Source organism: Pseudopipra pipra, chromosome 4 (assembly GCF_036250125.1).
Source record: "Pseudopipra pipra isolate bDixPip1 chromosome 4, bDixPip1.hap1, whole genome shotgun sequence".
In the NCBI taxonomy this organism is placed as follows: Eukaryota; Metazoa; Chordata; class Aves; order Passeriformes; family Pipridae; genus Pseudopipra; species Pseudopipra pipra.
In genome coordinates, this window is record NC_087552.1 from 32,688,061 (window position 1) to 32,710,092 (window position 22,032).

Genomic DNA, 22,032 nt, shown 5'->3' on the forward strand with positions numbered 1-22,032 from the left:
TACTTTATGTACCTGTTATAAAAATAAGTGCAGATTTAGTTTAATGTCCTGAACTTTTGTCAGATTCTTAAAATACATAATAGAGTTCCAAAAGGCTCCTCTTGAAATCTGTACTGAGTCCAGGATATATGAAATAATTGAGGATTGCAGGTTTTTTAAGTATGTGAAAATAAATCTTGTATTTATATTTGTTTCCTTTGACATCTCAAGAAAATTTAGTTTATTCATAGTTGAAACACAAGTACTTCAAGCTTCGTGAAAGTGGAAAATAAAAAGGGCAATTAAATCGAGTATTTTTACTTCCTAAGAATAACATGGGTGTGAAAATTTTGCAAATCATATTGAAAGACACTGCATCAAAGAGAAGCAGTGGTGAAAAGAGGTACCTCCTGAGGTACCCAGAGTGGGCTTTTATATTAAGTTCAATAGCTTTCTACTGAATGAAAATCAAACACTGGAGTAGTTGTTTGTTCTCTCGTGTAGTGAATCGTTTACATAGCTACTTAGTTGTTCATTATTGCAGTGTAACAAAATTCAAGTGACTAATTCCTCTTTTAAATAAATTTCCAGATGCTCTGTATGTACCACACAGCACTGAACAGCATATCTTTGTAATTCAGATGCCAATCACAACTCGCATTTTTACATGGGCCAGGATCGTACCTGATTTAGTATCACTGGTTGTTCTTGCTTGGAAATCCCTTAGTGTTTCACCATGGAGCTGATCACTGTTCCACAAAGCTCTAGAATTAGTGTCTCTGTCCCAGCACAAGCTCTAGCATACATCTGGGCAGTCTAGGAGACAAGAATTCAGTGAGAGAACTTAACCTATTGTTATCTGTACCCAACCGCACCTCTGGCTCACAGCAGCTGAACATACTAGGAAAAAATACACATTTGTTTTTCCAGAAGCTGCAATATCAATTTAGAATGGATCAAACACAACAAATAGGAGTAGCAATGACAATATCTAATTGTGAGTGATTTCAGCTCCTTGATTTGGAAGAAGATGTCTACTGCTTCTTGACTATGTGTTGGAGTGAGGTTTTGAATAAAATAAGCTACAAGCCTCCCACTCGGGATGATTAGAGAGCAAAAACTGAAAGGCATATCACGTGGTCTCACCTGTGACACTGCTTGGACAAAGTCATCAGTAACGGGGTAGAAGAGTAGAAAAGTAGTTTTGCAGAATGGGACTATTGCCAGTTGTTAGCCAAACTTGTGCCAGATTTGTGTTAATAATTAAGAAAACCATCTGATAAAAATTCTATCCTTGTCATTGACCATTTCCCATAACAAACTCCTTTTGAATTTCTTTTGGTGTTGATGACTGTGTAACTGGAACATTATTGTCTTTTCCCATGTGTCTCCTTAAGAGGTTTTTTCCAAAAGGTCAGTGTATCCTAGCTGTTTCTGAGGCACATATTATTGAAACCGAAATTCTGCACTGTTAAGGAGATCATGGGGCAATCTCTCAGAGCCAGTCATCTCTTTTTCTCTTTTCTCATTCACACTCTTTCAAAGCAATCTCTTCCAATTTCATTGTTTTGAACCCTGCAAAGATCTTACAGAATTTGCCTTTAAGCATTATGTTTTTTGCTGTTGAATGCCCACTAACAGCTGGAATGAATTGACTCCTGGATTGTTGCCTCTCAAAGTTTTAATTTGGAGATGTTGATATAGCAACAAAACCATGGATTTGAAACATGCTAAAAAACTGAAGGAGGAAGTTTCAGGCTGAGTGCATCCCACGGAATTCATTTCTAGGAGTCTCATTTCCTCTGGAGGCCTCCAGAAGAGGCAACTGTTCAAGCATTTCACAGCTCACGTGAAATTAAGTTCAGTATTCTTCCACAAATTTGATGACTGACAGATGCTTGTGAAAGGTGGAGAATGGCCCAGACACCACAGTGCAAAATATTTTCACCTCACTTCCTGTACTGGCAGAAAACAATATGCAAAGCCTTGTGGTAGCAGTTACTTGCAGGGCGGTGAGAGAACAACATTTAAAATGTGCAGTAATGCTCAGGACTTAAGCTGTAAAGAAGTCGCATAAATTTTACAACAAAAGTAAAGCATTATGCGTGTTGCAACACTATCCCACAAACTAGCTTGTTCTTTCTGTTAAGTATACAATAAATAGCAAACCGGAGTCTTGACAATTGGTTCACAATAAAGTTGGAGCATTGTTATGTTTTAAGTGTGATTTTGATCTCATTGTTCTCTTTAATGTTCTTATTAGGTATGCCTATCAATTTATAATTTAGCTTTCCTCTCCAGATCACAATATGTCTGGTCAAGATTTAAAGTTATATACATAAGATGTCAAGGATATTAGCTGGAAAAATAGATCTTTTCCCTTTCCTGAAAAACTTCCTCTGAAACATTATTATGGCAACTGTGATATGTTCAGTTTATTCTGTGGATTTTTTCAATTATTCTCAACGAAAATACATATTTGTGCTTGGTCTTTCAAGCATTTAAATCTTTACTTTAAAGTTTGAAACTTAGTCAGGCCCTGTAAACTTGGGCTGACTGTTATGATGTCAGAACTAGGCTTTTTCATGGATAATAAGGAGAAAGATTTATGTATTTTCAGACATGCTTATTTGTATTTGACTCCTAAATTAGTATCTGAAGAGGAGATTATAGAGACTAGAATTGGAAGAGATGAAAATGGATGAGGTACTGGATTGAGAATCACACACAAGGTCTTTAGTCCTAAGAATGTTTCAAAATACAGCATGGTAAAGCATGAATTCTTACTATCTGGAGTAATTATTAATAGTTCTAATTTTTATGCCATTCATTGTCCAAATACTGCCGTGGTAGATAGAAAGAACATTGCGGCCTACCTGAAAAGCCTGCTATGATGGCACTTCTCCAAATAATAAGGCAAATGCACAGAAAGAATGAGCAGTAAGAGAAAGGGGATGTTCGGATTAGACAAAATATGTACTTGCTTTCTTCAGAAATGCTAAGTGATTGCCTTATAATCATGTTTTTAATTTCTTCTTTTAGAACCTGGATGCTCTGCACGATCACCTCGCTACTATTTACCCGGGTATGCGAGCACCTTCCTTTAGATGCACTGATGCAGAGAAGGGGAAGGGGCTCATTCTGCATTACTATTCAGAAAGAGAAGGTCTTCAGGATATTGTCATTGGAATCATTAAAACAGTAGCTCAACAGATCCATGGTACAGAAATAGACATGAAGGTAATGTCTGAAGTGATATAAACACTGAAAATTTATGTCATTAGGACGAGATCAAGAAAATCCAAAGTAAAGTGGTGGCAAACAGTAATTTGCATTGTTGCTGTCTTCTGTGAAGCAGTGCCATCAGTACTGGCTCAGGAAGAGACATCATAATTTGTGTTGCTTTGAGGACACATCAACCATGTGCTGAGAAAACCAGCACTGATTTGCAAGCAAACCCAATCGAGAGCAGTTCAGCACAATATGCTCTTATTCAAAGAAGGAGATGACATGTATGGCTTATTTGGCATATATTTTATATTTGGCATATATTTCTCACTGTCTACTGTGTTCTGTGGGAACATGGACATTTTGTCTTTGTGTCCCAGATTCTTCTGTGTACAAATTGTGAGGATGATGTGCATTGGTGAGGCCTGGCTGGTGAGCAGTGTTTTGCTCCCAGACTGCATGCCAGGTCCTTCCCAGAAACAAGGTATGTTTGTGGGTTTCATACTGTCATTGTGTGGGAGTGTGACTGGATATGGACCTACAGCCCCAGAAATGAAAAAATGTTCCTCAGTCACAGAGTTGACATAATGTCATGTGTGCTAAAGTCACTTGTGAAATGGGAAAGAGGCTTCTGCTTTATGTCCATACAGAGCAATGGAAAGATTTAATTGATTGAACCTTGCATATGGAATGGTATAAAATCAGAGCTTGATCCAAGGTGCAGATATATGTGGGGGGAAACAAAAAAATGAAAACTTTTTGCTGTTAGAAATATTGCAACTGATATAAAATAGTTTTCATCAAGTAGAAAAGCATCTAAGCAGGTACAGGAAGCATTCCTTTTTTTTAAACTATTCCCTAATCATATTATATTTCTAGCGGAGTTTCACTGTATGCTTGCTCAGAAAATCCTTTCCAGTTTTGTGAGTTTATTGCAAAAACATGATCTTGCTCAGATAAGAAATTTACAAGCAGTACAATGACAAAGATATTTGTACTGCTGTATCAGAGTATTTGCCTTTTAGCTTTCCTGTTATAAGCTAGCACAGGTTTATAGTAAATGTCTGGTTGTATATACTGTGGTGATATACTTGTGTCCATGTTAAGATCCTGTTTTGTAGAAAACCGTATTTCAAACTTTTGCAGCAGGTGTTAGTAATCAGATACAGAAGGATGCAACAGAATCAAAACAATCCTCTTCTTAGATACCTGTTTATTTGAAGTGTTGAGAAAGACAAGGCGGACCATGATGGAAAATTGGCTGCAAAAGCGCTGGACCTGCTGCTTGACAAGAATTTCTTTTGGTAGCACAGGCAGCTTAAGCAGTCATCTTTCTCTTAGTGCTCGAGCTTGTCCTACAGCAGCTTCTTCAGCCATGTCTCTCCAGCTGGTGTCAAGTTATAAAATAAACTTGACTGAGGAAATGAACTGGGTTATTTTTACCTACATCTGTTCCTTTATGTGCTTCAGTGTTCTGTCAGAGTTCTGCCAGTGTAGTTGAGGGGTCCTGCAGAGACAAAAGTGATCCATGGGGCAGAAGAGAAATCTGGGTTGTCCACAGCAGCTTCCAGAACAAACTTTTGACAACTGTGTCCTCAGTCTGAATGTTACTTTGCTGAGAAGATTGTATTGATATCTATCTAGGACTTCTCACAAATAACATATTCCAACAAGGTTTAAATGTTTATTACATATTTGCTTCTTATTTTCATTTGACTTTTTTAGGCTTTTATTGAAATTTTATTGTTGTACTGTAAATAAATAGAAATTTAATACTATTGGTCAAACCTGTTGTAAGTGAACACAAAATTTAGTTTAAATCCATGCTGTTCTTCCAGACTGTCAGAGCCAAAAGCACATAGGTGCCTAAAAATAGTATTACCTCTAAATTGAAGAAAGTGCATATTATCTGTGTTTTATTTTGTCTGTTATCCTGTTTTTAATTTTTTCCCTATTACAAAGTCACATGCCCTCCACTCTGAACTTTTTTTGTCTCTGCTGCTTAATAAAGTCTAGCTTTTGACACCTTTTAAGACATTAAATAGCACTGTACTCCATGAGTAGTCAGAAACATCAGTGGTAGATAAGCAGAGACTAATCAGCTACTTGATTCTGTAAGGTGAGAGTGCCAAAATTTGCAACTTAGCCACACAGACAGTGAATGTCTACCACCATTACTTCATAGGTCACCTATTAATCAGTAATGGTATGGAGTGAAGGTTTTAAACTCCAGTGTGAAAACTGGGTAGTTTTATTGTTCAAAAAAATGAAAACAGAAGAAAATTGACAGACTTCTTTCATCTCTATGCTTTCCCTCATAATTCAGTAAATTAATGCTTTTGTGTTTTAGTTCTGTTAGTAACCCATTGCTTGAAATAGCACAGGAAAACAATGGAGTTGCTTTTCATCCCCTCAGTTTTTGTGGACAAATCAATGCCTCTTCTGTAAAATTTTTGTGTTGGACTTAAATTAGAATTTTGCCTAAGGAAGAATTGGGGGTTTTTTTAAAATGATAAAAAACTCAGTGCCTAACCCAAAGTTTCTGATGTTATTGTGGAAGTCATCTTCTGACTTTTAAGTCCTGAGTTGTCCTTCCAAATCTTTTTATCCAAAGCATTTACATCAACACAATAAGTTCTGCAGTTCTCTTTATATTAGTGTGAAGTTGATATCTGCAATTTGATAGTTAATACTTTATTATCCACTTTTCTTCTCTATCTGTTTAGAGCAAATGCTTACATAAATCTCCTTGAGAGAATACATGCTTTTAAATCTATATATTCATGAAATGTTGTTTGAATTTGTCTAATATATTTACAAGGCTCTGTGAAGGTGGCAGAAGACCTTAATTGTTTCCAATAATAGTGGTTTTGTTTCATTAAGTGGTTAGATTTTGTTTCATGGGTTAGACAGAATCACAGACTGGCTGGGGTTGGAAGGGACCTCTGGAGGTCATTTTGTTCAATCCCATCTGCTCAAGCACGGCTGCCTAGAGCCATTTGTTCTGGGCCATGTTCAGACAGCTTTCAGCTATCTCTAGGGATGAAGACTCTGCAATATCTTTGGACAACATGTGCCAGCGCTCAGTCCATCTCACCATAGAAGTGTGTTTCCTGGTGTTCAGACAGCACGTCCTCTGTTTCAGTTTGGGCCCATTGCCTCTTGTCCTGGCACTGGGCACCACTGAAGAGAGCCTGGCTCAATCCTCTGTGTCCCCTCCCTTCAGGTGTTAGTGCACATGGCTGAGCTCCTCTCAAGCCTTCTCTTCTCTAGCCTGGACAGTACCAGCTCTTCAGCCCTTACTCTTCTGAGAGATGCTTCAGTGCCTTGATTGTCTTAGTGGCCCTTGCTGGAGAGAGTGGACCCCCTGTGGTACCTTCGTTTCTCTTTTGCACTGAGGAGCCCACAATTGGACACAGCACTCTAGGTGTGAGGATCACCTACCTCAACCTGCAGTGAAAACTTAAGGAATCATAATGATCACAAGAGGAAAAAATAAATATGGAGAAAAATGTTTTGTTTTTGTTTTGTCCCAAATTGTTTTTTTAGGTGGAGAAATAGCTAAATAGAAAATGTATCACCTTTCTTCAGTTTCACACAGAACAATTTTGTATATACATGTATATATATATATACACATTTATACATGCACGCACACACACACAGAGAGGTATGTGTTCTTCTAAAATACATTAGGGCTTCCTTTTTCCAGGAAATGTACCTTTTAACACCTTGGGTATGTGTGTGCTGAAGGCAAGGAAAAAAAAGGTGTCAGTTTGTCTCTGTTAAACTTTGTTAGCATGGAAAAGAAAGCAATTTGGTTTGAACTTGCATTCAAAATTGCAGTTGAATAGTTCAGAAAAGCCCGAGTTGACATTAATTGATTATTTGATTCAAATCCAGTTTACCTTGTCTTCCCTGATATGGTAATCCATTTTTAGACAAATAGAGATAAGACTATATAATTTTTGTAGCAGGCGTTGTCTCAAGAATTGTTGTTGACTTTGAGAACACACTAAGAATATTCATGTTCTGTTAGTCTCGGTATGATAACTAAAAAATCATCATGATGCTGGTGACGAACTTTGTCATGAGATCTCTGTTAGCAGCCTACTGGCTATGCGTTCTCTTGCTTCACTTGTGAGAGGTTGTTTGTGTATAAATGAGGGTGACCTGTGAAGGTGAAGTTAGAACAGAGATTCCCTCAAAGCTACTAATGGTATGGATCAGAAAAGAGTGTTGTACATAATCCAACAGAGTCCGAATATCTGTTGGGAAAACAGACTTCTGCAGTTTTGTTATTATCTGAGAGCAGACTATTAAAATCTTTCTTTTACACAGGGAAGATGTTTTACAATTTAAAATGAGAAAAGATCAGGGGAAGTCTTGACAAGATGGTAATTTCAGACTGTCTTATTAGTAATGGCAATGTAAGAAACAAAGCCAAGATGTGACCAGCTGGAGCACTGACCTCACAACTACTTGGGTACTTGTCATGGAGGACAAGCAGTACTGATCCGCATTAAAATATGTGTTGGACGATAAGTCAATCATGGAGCATGATCAGCCTCTAATTCTGACACAAGTGCAGCTGGAAACTCCACTGTCTCCGGACTTGGGGGTTTGGTGCAGTGAGACAGTCTGCACTGAAACCAGCTGCCATGTGAAGACATCCCCGGTTTTAACTTTGGATATGCAAAACTAAGAGTGGTGCCATTTCCACAGTGAACTGCTTTGCCTCAGGATCATTCTGAAACAACTGTAGTGAAATTTGTCAAGTAGCATTGCACAGTCAATTTTGATAAGAGATGAAGAATTTCATCCTGTATTGACCTTTAAATGAAAAAACCTCCCTGATTTTGTATTAATCTTCACAATTTCACGTAAAAAGATCCTTGTTGAAGGACATTCTGTCCTTCCATGATGAGATATGAGTGTGTCCTGGGGTTATACTCAGATCCACAGAACTGAGTCTTGTCTTGTAGACACATCAGTGACAGTTTTAACAGATAGCATGTGTTCATTATACATACTGTATCGCAGTGATACTGCAGATTTAATATCTTGTGTGTAGCTCACCAAATACATTAAATGACAGTAATTTTAAAATAACTTTTCTTTGTATTGCCCTTCCCTGAAATATCAGTGTGACTTTTCACTTGATTAACCAAGGACAAACTCTGAAGATTCATCTTCTGGAAAGCACAGGCAGGTTAGCAGTTTGATGTTATATATTCTCTTTGAAACCAGGAGTGATTTCTCCCTTCAGTGTTAACTGCAGTTACTATGGTGATTGAGCTCTTAGATGTGGTGAACTGATGTCACTTCACCAGCTAAGTCTGCGGGGGAGGAAGAATTAGACTTGATTGCTGGCTTTGTTGCTTCTGTCACTGAACTTTCATTTGTCAAGCATTTATCAAAGGCTTCTTCAACAGTATTTACATGATACTGAAATTTTGTGGCTTGCAAACTTTGCTTGCAGAATGGAACAATAGGTAAGCTCTATTCTAGTTAAGCTTAGCAGAGTGTCCAATGCAGATCTTTATGCCAGACAAATATCTGGCCGGTTAGGTTGGGTTTATAGGTACAAAGGTGAAGAGACAGAATTTAACATATTACGTTAAAGGCCAGAAGTGCTTATTTTAAATTTGCTGACAAAGTGGATGAAATCACGAGATAGGAGATTAGATAGTTCATAAAGCAACACTTTGAAGTAAGATCCAGGACTGGAAATCACCTGGAAGCATAGATCAGTTCTAGAGATAATTCTACACAATTTGAAAAAAGTTTCTATGTATGATCTCAGCCATCCCTGGCTAAAATAACAGTAGTATTAAAATGAAAGCTGTGGGACTGTGCATGAGTGACAGTAAGTAAAAATTAAGACTCTAACTGCATTCTGTTAATCCTCAGTATGGCCATTGTCTCTCACAATTTCAAGGATAATGATTTAAAGGAAGAGGAACACATGGAAAACCATGCCATAACCGGAGAATAGCAAAGCACTTAAAACACCTATCTACAAACAGGATAAAAAAGAAGTAGTAAAGAAAGCAGACATCTTCGCAATCACCAATCATATGAAGTTCAACAAGGGGAAGTGCTGGATTCTGCACCTGGGATGGGGCAACCCTGGATGTTTGTACAGACTGGGGAATGAGGTGCTGGAAAGCAGTGTCATGGAAAGGGACATGGGGGTCCTGGACCCTTTGATGGCAAGTTGAATATGAATCATTGTGCCCTGGCAGCCAGGAGGGCCAACCATGTCCTGGGGGGCACCAGGCAAAGCATCACCAGCCAGCTGAGGGAGGGGATTGTCCCACTCTGCTCTGCACTGAGGCGGCCTCACCTTGAATGTTGTGTGCAGTTTTGGGCACCACAATGTAAGAAAGATATTAAACTATTGGAGAGCATTCAAAGGGGGGCAACAAAGATGGTGAAGGGCCTTGAGGGGAAGCCGTATGAGGAGTGGCTGAGGTCACTTGGTGTGTTCAGCCTGGAGAAGAGGAGACTGAGGGGAAACGTCATTGCAGGCTACAACTTCCTCATGAGGTAGAAGAGAACAGGCAGGCACTGATCTCTTCTCTGTGGTGACCAGTGACAGGACCTGAGGGAATGGCCTGAAGTTGTGTCAGGGGAGGTTTAGGTTGGATATTAGGAAAAGGTTCTTCACCCAGAGGGTGGTTGGGCACTGGAACAAGGCTCCTCAGGGAAGTGGTCACAGCACCAAGCCTGGCAGAGTTCAAGAAACATTTGGATGATAATCTCAGGCACATAGTGTGACTCTTGGGGATGGTCCTGTGCAGGGCTAAGGGACTCGATGATCCTTGTGTGTCCCTTCCAACTTGGTATATTCTCTGATTGTTTGATTCTGTGATGACCTGGAAAATTTAGTAGCTGATCTTTCTCTGAGTTACTTACATGTGCAATAGAACGAGAAGACTAATGCAGCACATGGCTATAGAGCACCTAAATCAGGCTTCTGCTCTGAACTGTCCTCTGGAAAAGCATCTCTTTCCTTCAAATGAGTAGTCAAATAGGAGAACAAAGAAGACTGCCACCTTAAATTAGGCATAATTTCACAATAAAATATTATTTTGTTGTTTTACACTCCTCTGTTTGTATAGGACCTCATAAAGGTTCCCCAACCCATCAATTAGTGTTTCTGACATTTTTGGAGGAGAAATATTTAATAAACTAAACATTTTAGGGATCAAATGCAGTGTTTTTGCATATCCATTCTGTTTTCATATTGTAACTGTTAATCTCTTTGGTTAAGACTACATTTAAAGGGCAGAATCAGGATACGTTAGGGATTTTGAGGAAATTTTTTTTTGCCTCAGTGGCTTTAGATCAGACTCTACTTGAAAGTAGAATCAAGTGCAACATGTTCCAGAAAGTTGCTGCTAAACAATACTGTGTAAATAGAATTGTTCTGTTCCAGTCATTAAATCTAATTAAACATGAAAAGAAGTGAATTTGGCCTCTCAAGGTAAATTATGTTATTCTATTAGTTATTAGCTTTAATTATACTGCAATACATGACTCTCACTCCAAACAAAATAATCCCTATTAATTTCATATTTTTTACTAACTTTGAGTAAAATTACTGAAGTGTGAAATGTTGTATTGAAGACACCTTTTTGAGATTCCACCAAAGTAGATGACTCTAGTTTTGCTATGATTTCAGTTAATATGGAATAAAGCCCAGAGAAGATTGTGCTTGCTTTTAGTTTTGTGTTTTGGCTTTGAACTTACAGTGTGCTGGAATATGTAAGGCCTGTATATTCAAACATCTGTTCAATCTACCTTTCTTTTTGCTGTCAGTGAAATGCCCATCCTCTGGTCAGCACTGTTTGCTGTTGTGTTACAAACCTTGCAAACAGCTTTGATCAAAATAAGAATTCAAGTGATCTGTGTAATTCAAGACTCACCACAGGGTCAAGGGGAGGGGAGCATCCTGTTTTCTGGCAAGTGCCAAGAGCAAGCATAACCTGAGCTTTGACCCCTGATTTCAGAATGTGCATTTCACTCCAGCTTAATACATTGTATTTGGGTGATCTTCAATATCTTGTTCTTGCAGAGAGCAACTGTGGCTAAGCAAAGGCATACTTATTCACTTGGAATTATAAAGATTCTAAAATCAGAAATTTTCATTATAATACAGTATTTTTCAATATGCAAATATAATTCCTGAATTCATCTTTCTGCTCTAAATACATTCCTGTCTTCATAGTAGCATTCCAATTACTAATGAGTAGTAGTTTTCAGTTTTTCATTTTTCCTTCATTTTTCCAGGTTATTCAACAGAGAAATGAGGAGTGTGACCACATTCAATTTTTAATTGAAGAGAAAGAGTCTAAAGAAGAGGACTACTATGAAGACCTTGACAGATTTGAAGAAAACGGTACCCAAGAGTCTCGCATCAGTCCCTATACTTTCTGCAAGGCCTTTCCTTTCCACATAATATTTGACAGAGATCTGGTGGTCACGCAGTGTGGCAATGCTATATACAGAGTCCTTCCACAGGTTAGATGATTCGCGTGCATGGATAGTCATAGAGATTCATAATGCTGGATGCTTCACAGATTAATTATAAAGATTAATAAAATAGATATAGAATTCTCTGTCTGAACAGAATTCCCATGTAAGCGTATAATATTTACTGCATTGTGTTTCTCTTGTTTGATAAAGGACTGTGAAAATAGCCCTGATTCTACAACAACTCTGTTCTTAATGATTGTGTCCATATGCAGTAAGTGAATAAGCTTGAGCAGAGAAAATCTGGCCATTCCCACAATTCAACTGATTCTTTCTCTTAGCTCACTCCAAGCTACATATGCTATGAAAGTGGCAGATAGCTCTTTAAAGTGGATGTGAGATGGTGTAACTTGGCCTGGGGTTCAGGATAATGGTCTTGCCCATTCTGCTATATAATTTAGCAGCAGGTACAGATTCTATATGTATTACTTGACAGTAATACATATAGAATCTGTACCTGCTGCTAAAGTAATGCCTTCAAATACTTAAGATATCAGATGCATGATAACTAAAGAGCAGAATAACAGAAATTGTGTCATACTTTCTTAGCTTGTGCATCAAAAGCATCAGTATTAACTAAGATGAGCCAAACAAACAAAGTTTGTGATATGTATATATGTGTTCTGAACTGAATGCAGCTGCTGCAATTTCCTCTAGTTATTTACAGTAAAAGGGTACTCAGAGGTTCATTTAATATTTTATATTCTGTATGTATGTGGATACCTCAGTTCTGGCTTCTGAGAGCTGACAGTGCTTCTAAAAATAAGCAACAGGTAAAAGCAGTAAAAGGAGAAAAGCAAAAGAGAAGATGACAAACCATCAAATTTTCTTTACGACGATGTAAAGACTAATGCTGCATATACTGTGTTGTTTCTGAATCATTGATGTAGTTTTAAAATGCATTTTTATGTTGTTAGCTTTTTCCTGAATTTGTTTTTTGGTGATTTCTCTCAGAATTTTCCAGAAAGATTCGAAAAAAAGAGCTTTGTAAGTAGCTCTGCCAGCTTTTTCCCGTGGGCATTCACTGAACAGCTATACCTATTCAGACTACTGAGGATGGCAGTCAGAATCCTTATTATCAGAGCTGATGCTTTACATACCATGGCTCATTGAAAAGGGATTATGAAGGAGGTCACTTAGGATGAAAACACTGGAAAGTGTTTTTACTGTAGAATGGGAAAAGTTTAACGAATAACAAGTGTAATAGTTTAACACAATATTACAAAGTCATCTTGCAGACTGGAATTGCACTTTGAAGTTAGGATATTTCCAGTGTAAAATCCATAACTTAAACATCTTGTGATTTAATGGAGAAATGCATAAAGTGTGTATTCTCTTCCATTCGGTTTTGTCATCTAAGCAAATTGAGTATAATTACTCCATGTATATTTTTATTATAAAACATAATAATCCTTTTTGTCTTTTCTTTTTTTTTTTTTTTTTTAATATTCTAGTTGCAGCCAGGAAATTGCAGTTTGTTGTCAGTTTTCTCCTTGGTCCGGCCTCATATTGATATTAGTTTCCATGGAATCCTCTCACATATCAATACAGTCTTTGTACTGAGGACTAAGGTAACTAGAGAATATTTTCCTGGCTTTTCTTTCAGTAAGTATGCTTTGAAGAGATAAGAAGAAGTGCCAAAAACTCAGAAGTCTTCAGAGAAAATTCTCTCTGCTCAGACCCTTTTTAGTCTTGAGCCAAGAGAAAGTCACAGGTATGAATATGTGTGTAGTTGTTACATAGAATGCTTTATAGGAATGGTGAATTAAATATACTTCATGTCTGATTCTTTCTTTGCAAGGGGCCAATCCATTATATGTCATTGTACCAAAGAAAATGTAGAAAGCTAATTACATTTACTTTTGCTTCATAATAATGTAAGAGACAAAAATGAAATGTGTCCTTGCTTGGATCCCTACATTCACATGCAAGTTTTTTTCCTTTTCTCTAGAGAGTGCAGGAGATGAGGCAGGTGATCTGAACAAATGAATCATGTAGAGTAGCACTTCCTACATCAAGGAGCCTGTTTATTTATAGAAAACTGTGCCTAAGAGAAACCAACAAGATTTCTTGGAGGTGTTCCCAGGCACAGATAGAACTTCATGGAATAGGCAATACTTTTGTCAAACTATTGCTAAGAAACAACGCAGAAGAAAACAAGAAGTTATGAAAATAACATAAGAAAGATACCATGCTTTGTGTCTTTGAGGTAGCAAATCACAGTATTAAAGTATGGATAGTATATGGTGTTCCAATGAGAAATTAGATGAGTTTTAATGTAGGCTTAAAGTCTATTCCAAATGTTCTGACTGCCTTCATAGTGAATGCACTTACACACTTGGCCCAGTGCATAACACACTATTGCCCTTATACAATTGTGACTTTCATCACCAGGAGGGGCTGTTGGATGTGGAAAAGCTGGAGTGTGAAGATGAACTGACTGGCACAGAAATCAGCTGCTTACGCCTGAAAGGGCAAATGATCTACTTACCTGAAGCTGACAGCATTCTCTTTCTTTGTTCACCAAGGTACTTTAAACTTAAAGAATTCTATAATACTGATCTTCAATTTACAATGGCTCATTTTAAGAATTCTTATGGGAGTAGTACTACAGAAATTAATTGGTTCAAGTATTGATTTAACTGGCTTTGATGTGTTTATACTAGAAGAGGGAGGAGCATTTCAAAATTAAAACTTGACTGATTATTAAATAACTCAATATAAATATTGACCCAGTTTGTAAAAATGTTAATTCCTCATGATTCCATTTTTTGCAAGTTTTATCCTATGTTTCTTAGTCAGAGAGTGCTAAGAAATATTACGATTTTATTTCCTATGTGGATTCATATATTTTTGCAGTAGTTTTAATGTAATAGAGCAGTGATAAAGAAGTGGTTGGAATGGGGGATTGAATGGAAGGATTCTTTAGCTAAGAGCATGTTAAACTATCACATTGGATTACACAGGAATGATACATTAATCTCCTCTGTAAAAGGGAGAGAGTGGATGACAACAAAGGGAAGAGGTTACCTTAACATAATCTCACTTTTATCTGTGTAGTGAAGGATGTACATTTGATATGTTCATGGAACTCATCAATGAGAATTCTATTTTTAAATGCGAAAATCAAGAGCCATGGGTTGACGTGAATGATCACAAATAAGGTATTCTGTAGAAAGAATATGTTGTACAGCTCATCACAGGTTCAGAACTGTAGTCTTTTTTTCTGTTGTTCAGCAGCCTCTGATTTCATTTGAGTTTTAAATGCTCCCTTTGGCAAGTTTAATTGTACCCATATTATTATATATTTCTCCACATTGCAGTGTGATGAACTTGGATGATTTAACCAGAAGAGGTTTATATCTGAGTGATATTCCATTGCATGATGCTACCCGTGATCTGGTTCTTTTGGGAGAGCAGTTCAGAGAGGAATATAAACTGACTCAAGAGCTTGAGATCCTCACTGACAGACTGCAGCACACACTGCGGGCGCTGGAAGATGAAAAGAAAAAGACAGACACGTAAGAACCAAATCCCAATTTTGAGCTGAAACACTCAGAGCAATATATTATTCATAGCTACCTTCTTCAAAAAATAACAGAAACTTGGAAGGAATATAAGACAGAATCACGGCTGGTAATTTTGGAGTCAAGAAAGAACATTTTATTTGTCAGATGTCACCCACAGTCTAGGCACAGGTGTTTTGATGGCTCCCTCTCTGATAAGGAAAGTTATAAGAAGTGAACTGACAATTCTTCTTGATTTGTGAATTACCTAAAATAGTTTTGGAAACTTTCCTATATGCAGTCCTTGTAGCCAAGGTTAATTTGATGAATGCCCAAATACTGCTATTTGACAGAGTTCTGTAAACCAACTTTGTCTTTCTGGACTGCCGTGCTCACAGGTGAGTAGAACAGAAAAATGTATTTTATAAACCTTGAAAATCGTCTGTGTAAAGCTGAAGTTTTGCAATAGGCTAATGCTATGAATTTGATTTTATAGTTACCTGTAGAAACAAATTTGGGGCTATCTAGATATAAGTACATAACAATAATACACTATATGCAGTATATGCCCAAATCCATTTCTACAGATAGCTATAAAGTCAAATTCATACCATTAGTCTGTGGCATCTCAGCTCAGTGATGACTGGCAGATAAACAAAAGCTTGCGGGAAAAATAGCCTGGCGTTGATGATTGACTCTTGTTTATAAAACATAGTCCCCATCTTTGTATGAATTCCATTGACAGATACGTTCTTTTTCTGTAGTGAGTAATGGAAATTATTTTAAAAATACTTGAAAGGGATGGAGAGAAGAATCAGAGATAAAAGAAGCCTAAAAAGTATTTTTTCTGCTCAGTCCTGTTGGCTTGCTTTATAAAGTCATTTTATCTTCAGGAATTCTAGCCTTCTTAGCAGCTGCTGGAACAGACAGTGTCAGTTACTATATCACTGCCCAAGGTAGTCACTAATTATAGCTCATGCAGTAGTGAGCTTGCCAAAAATGCAACTAATGAGGGTTTGTGCAGGAGGCTGTGTACAAAATGATGTTCAAGATTTGAGAAACGGTTGGAGATCTTCAGCTTGTCCACTTAGCTGTGTCAGGAAGGAAATAGACCTTAAGATGGCAGATAGAAAGTTGGAGAGAGTAGGGTGAAGCTCTGTATGTGTGATTTGGATTTTATTTGCATAATTTATTATATGAACAAGTGTTAATATGTCATATAGACTATTAATTAAAAAAGCATACTATAAATCCTAAAAACAGCATGCTCAACAGAAGAGGAAGCATTTAGAAATTGATTAATTGGTCAGAGGTGGAAAACTGTTTGATCTCTTCATGGTCTTTTTTGCAGTTTTTATGGTTCTGTGGGAAAAATCAGATTATATGAGCTGAGGAAATGGCAGAAATGAGTAAAAATGATCCAAGACACTATTAACAGATCATGTCAGAATAATTAGTAATGTATGTCTCATTTTGTTGGTAGTTTAGGTGTATTAGTGTGTGTTTGAAATGTCATGGTTTTAGGTATGCTGATGTAGATCTGTTCCTGTTTCCCAAATAACATATTCTTCAAAAAACATATTTTATATTGCTCGTTGATGATGGGAGTATGATATAAACTCTATGGGATGTACAAAGTTAGTATTTGAAGGGTGCTGCTGTAAAGACCTTTCTCCACATTCTTTCTGTTTTGCTTGTGCCTTTCTTTTCTTACATGTTTAGATTACTGTACTCTGTTCTACCACCATCAGTGGCAAATGAGCTGAGACACAAGCGTCCTGTTCCAGCTAAGCGGTACGACAATGTGACCATTCTTTTCAGTGGCATTGTTGGATTCAATGCCTTTTGTAGTAAACATGCCTCTGGAGAGGGAGCCATGAAGATTGTCAATCTTTTAAATGATCTGTACACAAGATTTGATATTCTGACTGATTCACGAAGGAATCCATTTGTTTATAAGGTAAGCATAAGATTTTTAGAAGTATCTAATTTGTTACTTTTCAATAATTTACTATTGTGTCAGTATTTTCCATCCTTTGGATTTTAGGCTTTTTAAAAAAATATTTATTTTCTCACTCATTGAACTGCATTACCTGATATTAGGTAGCTAAAGAAGATTATGTGTGAAGGAACATAGGCTTAATTCTCAATAGGATTTCTGCAATCAGCCATTGGGCTGATTTACTTCCACATTTAGTGAAAGTGAACTTATAGAAACCGTTTGTGGTTCTTCTGACACTGTGCTTTAAGTTTTTCAGCCATATACCTCGGTCTTCTAATTCTAAATTATAACTTATTATTCAGTTATTCAATGTGAATTCCACTCCTTCATTAGGAATGAGGTGTAGTCGCAAGTGTGGTTAGTAGCAGGTAGGTATATATATGTATTTTTATATATATATACATCTCCCATATATGTGTACCTATGTATGCTTGTGTGTTTATATTTATAAAGTTCATTCCTACCTTTTACTAGAAATTGATTTTGTGTCCTCTAACATGTGAATCAAGGGTATGAGCCAAAACATAGAGCTCAGTTTCATTCAGAAGACACCAGAAGAGAGACTCAGGTTTACACAGTCACAGTGTCATTGTAATTTGTTACGTTATGGGTTTACAATAAATTCTCTTCAATAACGAGCAGAGATGACAGGAATTAGGGTGATTTGAATGAAAGGGAAGGGAAACTATTTGAAAGGGCAAGCAATCTTGAAGGAAGCACTACATCCATTCTAGTACTCTAAGGGCCATGATAATAAATTAATTGAAAAATCTCTGTCTTGATAGGTGGAAACAGTTGGGGACAAGTACATGACAGTGAGTGGTTTACCAGAGCCTTGCATGCATCATGCACGATCTATCTGTCACCTGGCTTTGGATATGATGGAAATAGCAGGCCAAGTTCAAGTAGATGGTGAGCCTGTACAGGTTAGTAAACATGTGGGCTTGAATGAAAAACCCATTCTTTGGTAGGATGATAATGCTTTGAAATATGATAATGCTCTAGTCCCAGTCCATGCAAGCTTTGTTTTTGTTAGATTTTGAGACTGATATATGCAAATAATATGAAAAGTCACACGTAGATGTGACACGTGCAGTTCCCAGGTCTAAAAATGTAGTAATTGTGCTTTACTTTTTAAAGGACTGAGTTGGGTCCGCATCATTTATGTCTGTTTTCTGATCATTTCAGTCTAATCAAAAAATTCCTGTTGTGCATCCAGTACAATCTGTTGACTTTTCTGCAATTCAGTGAACAGAACAGTAATATTCCCTAACTGATATTTTTGGTCATGCCTCACATCTTCATGTCAGCATGAAAAAATATTGCATTAAAAAGAGAAGTACAGTTCCACAGACTGTTACAGCAATGATTACTGACACCAGTGTATATTAGTGGAAGTTCAGCCGTTGTGGGACTTTATGAAGATGTTGTGGCATTGGTACAGAACCGGGCAGGCTACATTGACCTGTCCTCATGAGAAGGCTGTGAGAGCAAAATGGTTAATGAGCGTGATGCGTATTTCTATTTACATTAATGTTCTTGTTCTGACATCTAGCTTAGAGCTGTGTACTTCACTCTGTCACTGGGCAAAGCAGTGAGAGAGTTTGATTTGGGGCTTTACAGTAACTGTAATATGCTATAAGAATGAGCTTATCCAAACCCTTGTCCCATCTCATGAGCTTTTAAGCACAACATACCATGATATTTCCTCTGAGAAACATCTTTTTTTCTTGACCTATGCCATCCATTTCTGCAGCTTCTAAGCACTCAATAAACACAGACCTGCAGAGTATGCCTCTCTTCCTGCCTTTTTTTTTAATTTCACCATACATAATAACAGGATGGTGCATGCTGGAAAAATATGGAGTTTGATTTTTCATGTGGAAGGCAGAGGCATGACACTGTACTAAAGTAAAAAAAAAAAAAAAAGTGACAAAAATCCACAAAATGCAAGGCTTTGAAGAAGTAGGAGTGACATATGAGAAAAATAAACTAGTAGAAATAAATGGCATATTACCCGCATTTAGTCAGAAGCATCAGATTAATTACATTAATTTTGAATATTCAAACTTTATTTTTTCTCTCTAAAGATAACAATAGGAATCCATACTGGTGAGGTAGTCACAGGTGTCATAGGTCAAAGGATGCCACGGTACTGTCTCTTTGGAAATACTGTCAATCTAACAAGCAGAACAGAAACTACTGGAGAAAAGGGAAAGATCAATGTCTCCGAATACACTTACAGGTGAGTGATGTATTACTTTTATGGGTACTGACCTCTTAAAAGAAATCACTTTGTCAACATAACATCAAAGTGTTTTGGGAGTTGAAAGTGACAGGACTCTGCAACCATTATTTAAGAATGTGAGTTCTCATGCAGTCTGTATGGCAGACTGCATTATGATACACAGTTATCAGTATGCAAATATGATCTAGAGATAGATTTGAATCTTTTGATATTTTGCTCACATATCTGTAGTATGTTTAATATTTTAGATACTGTGTGGTGTGCATGCATATATTTAGTGCGTATATTTACATGTTTTCTCTTTCAATTTCAGGTGTCTTATGACACCAGAAAATTCAGATCCTCAGTTCCATCTGGAGTACAGGGGTCCAGTTTCTATGAAGGGCAAAAAAGAACCAATGCAGGTTTGGTTTTTGTCCAGAAAGAGTACAGAGACAGAGGTATGAGTAACTAGAATGTAATTTTTTTTTTCAAACAAGGCATAAACATTACAAATTTAATCTAAACCACTGAAATCCATTTGCATTTGCAAAACTAAATATTCCCTAAAAAAATATGAAGAGTTTTGTACAACACTATTTACTATCTTGACAGCACTTGAAAGTCCTTGATTATTTGTCTTTGCAGTTTGTGCAGTTCCTGAAAGAGTACTTTTGATTTCAAAAAGTCCTTGAGGGAATGCCAAGTGTTTCAATATTTATATCTCCCTCTTACAGATTTCTCCACTGTACTAGATTTTGCAATATCATGTCCATTTCTGTTTAGCTAGCATGTCTGGTTATCAGCACTTCAAAATTCACCATTTGTTTTCTTGCAGTTAGTGAATAAATGTGCCTTCAAATATTTAGGCAACAGTCCAGCAACTACTTGCAAGCAGGTTCACAGCTGATGAGTATGGTGATCTGTTAACCCCTGCTGGGTTGTTCAGAGACTGTTGCATGGTAGAGGTCTTGCTTTAGAAACATATAGGGTGAAAACTATTTCTTTTAATGACATATGAGCCTAAGTCCTCCTCTGAAAATGATGTAGGGTAAAGCTCTTCAAGCACTGAGTGGTCTTTTAGCTTATGCCTCAATTTCAGAATTCCAGGCATGTATTATCCAAAATCTCGGTAAAAGCCAACGAAATTTAGACTCGTAAGTGTGCTACAAACTTATGAGTTACAGTATGCCAGCTGCTTTGCCATAGCTGAGTAAGTGCATACATTCCACCCATTGTCAACACGGAGGAGAAAAATGGGTAAAAGTAATTTACATAGCTTGAATTTTGCCCTAAAGTAATACAAAAAGAATGAGTTTTAAACTAATGTATTTAATCTTAAAAATGCACTTGAAGAAAATAATGAAAGTCATGAATTATCTTGGCTGAAATAATTCTTGTAAGTCACAGGAAATTATTGATATGTCTGAATACTCATGTATTTCTGAAAATGAAGTTTAGGTTGTTAAACTGTTAAGGCTCTTTAGGAGATCTAATCCAGATTTATTACCACTGGTACCCAAGTATATGAATAATGAATTTTTAGTGGTAACTCCCGATATTAACCCCTGGTATTAAACTTCAGGGGAGAGCCTGTACTTTAACTCTGCATTTAAACTCTGTATTTTAGTATGTATTATTTAATTATATTCTGAGTGCCACTTTTGAGAATACTTTTCTATTCTTATTCTACAACAAGATTAACTATAATTTCACATGGCTATCACTATTTCAAATCTATAGTTGTATTTAAAATATACTTTAATTAAACACCTGTCACTTCTTTTTTTCTGCATTATAAACGTCCTATCATTTGTAGCAGGGCACATTGTAATTTTAAATGTAAATTTCAGGGAGGTACTGAGTCAGGTGGATATTTTCCTTGTTTTCAGCCTCACACCTGTTTAATATGAATATCAGGTTCAGATAGTTTAGGATTTTAAATGTTGCAATTTCTTTTCAGAGATCTTGTATGACATTTAGTTTTGTTAATCCTCACAACAGTCCTGAGAGATACTTGTTAATACTATTAACCTAGTAATTGAGCTTTATAGAGGGAGACATGGGGGCAGGAATAAACCTGACAGAAACATACTGTGAGCCTGATTTTCAGGAGCACTTAAGACTCACAGTTTAAGTACATTCAAAAAGTCTTTCTAATTTTGATAGTTTTTGTTAATTCTGAAATTAAGATATAGATGTAATTCTTACAGTCAGAAGGACTTCTCCCATCATAGGTATCTCTTCTAAATTGTACTAAGTTTCAGAGAATAAGAGATTAGAAAGATACCTTGATGTGGTGATGTGAACTGATAATCATTTTGTCAGAGGTGATTTTGTAATCCAAAAGCAGAAATTAGATAACCAACTTTTTATGTTTGATTACTTCAAAGTAATCACATTGCTTTATGCAAGGATGTAGTATTGGTTTTCTTTTCAGAAATTTTTCAGAATGCAAATGTATCATTGTGTGCGATGCCACCAATTTCAGGGGGACTGTTCATAATAATAAATATAGCATGTTAACATATATTCAGAAACTATATGGT

At 36.8% G+C, this 22,032-nt stretch overlaps 1 protein-coding gene across 2 annotated transcripts in view; it reads left to right on the forward strand.

Moving 5' to 3' along the window:
- The window catches only part of GUCY1B1 (guanylate cyclase 1 soluble subunit beta 1), a 43,279-nt gene that overhangs the window by 18,856 nt on the left and 2,391 nt on the right, over positions 1-22,032 (forward strand). Inside the window, exons 5-13 of one of the 2 annotated variants that reach the window (XR_010430093.1) lie at positions 3,022-3,219; positions 11,506-11,736; positions 13,203-13,319; positions 14,143-14,276; positions 15,072-15,269; positions 16,977-17,214; positions 18,042-18,182; positions 19,347-19,501; positions 19,818-22,004. Coding sequence is in view for 1 of the 2 variants with exons in the window: in XM_064652314.1 (XP_064508384.1) it covers positions 3,022-3,219; positions 11,506-11,736; positions 13,203-13,319; positions 14,143-14,276; positions 15,072-15,269; positions 16,977-17,214; positions 18,042-18,182; positions 19,347-19,501; positions 19,818-19,944 (1,539 nt within the window). In the remaining variant the exon portion in view is untranslated. The remainder of the gene's footprint in view (positions 1-3,021; positions 3,220-11,505; positions 11,737-13,202; positions 13,320-14,142; positions 14,277-15,071; positions 15,270-16,976; positions 17,215-18,041; positions 18,183-19,346; positions 19,502-19,817; positions 22,005-22,032) is intronic. The other variant, XM_064652314.1, reaches the window with a different exon arrangement.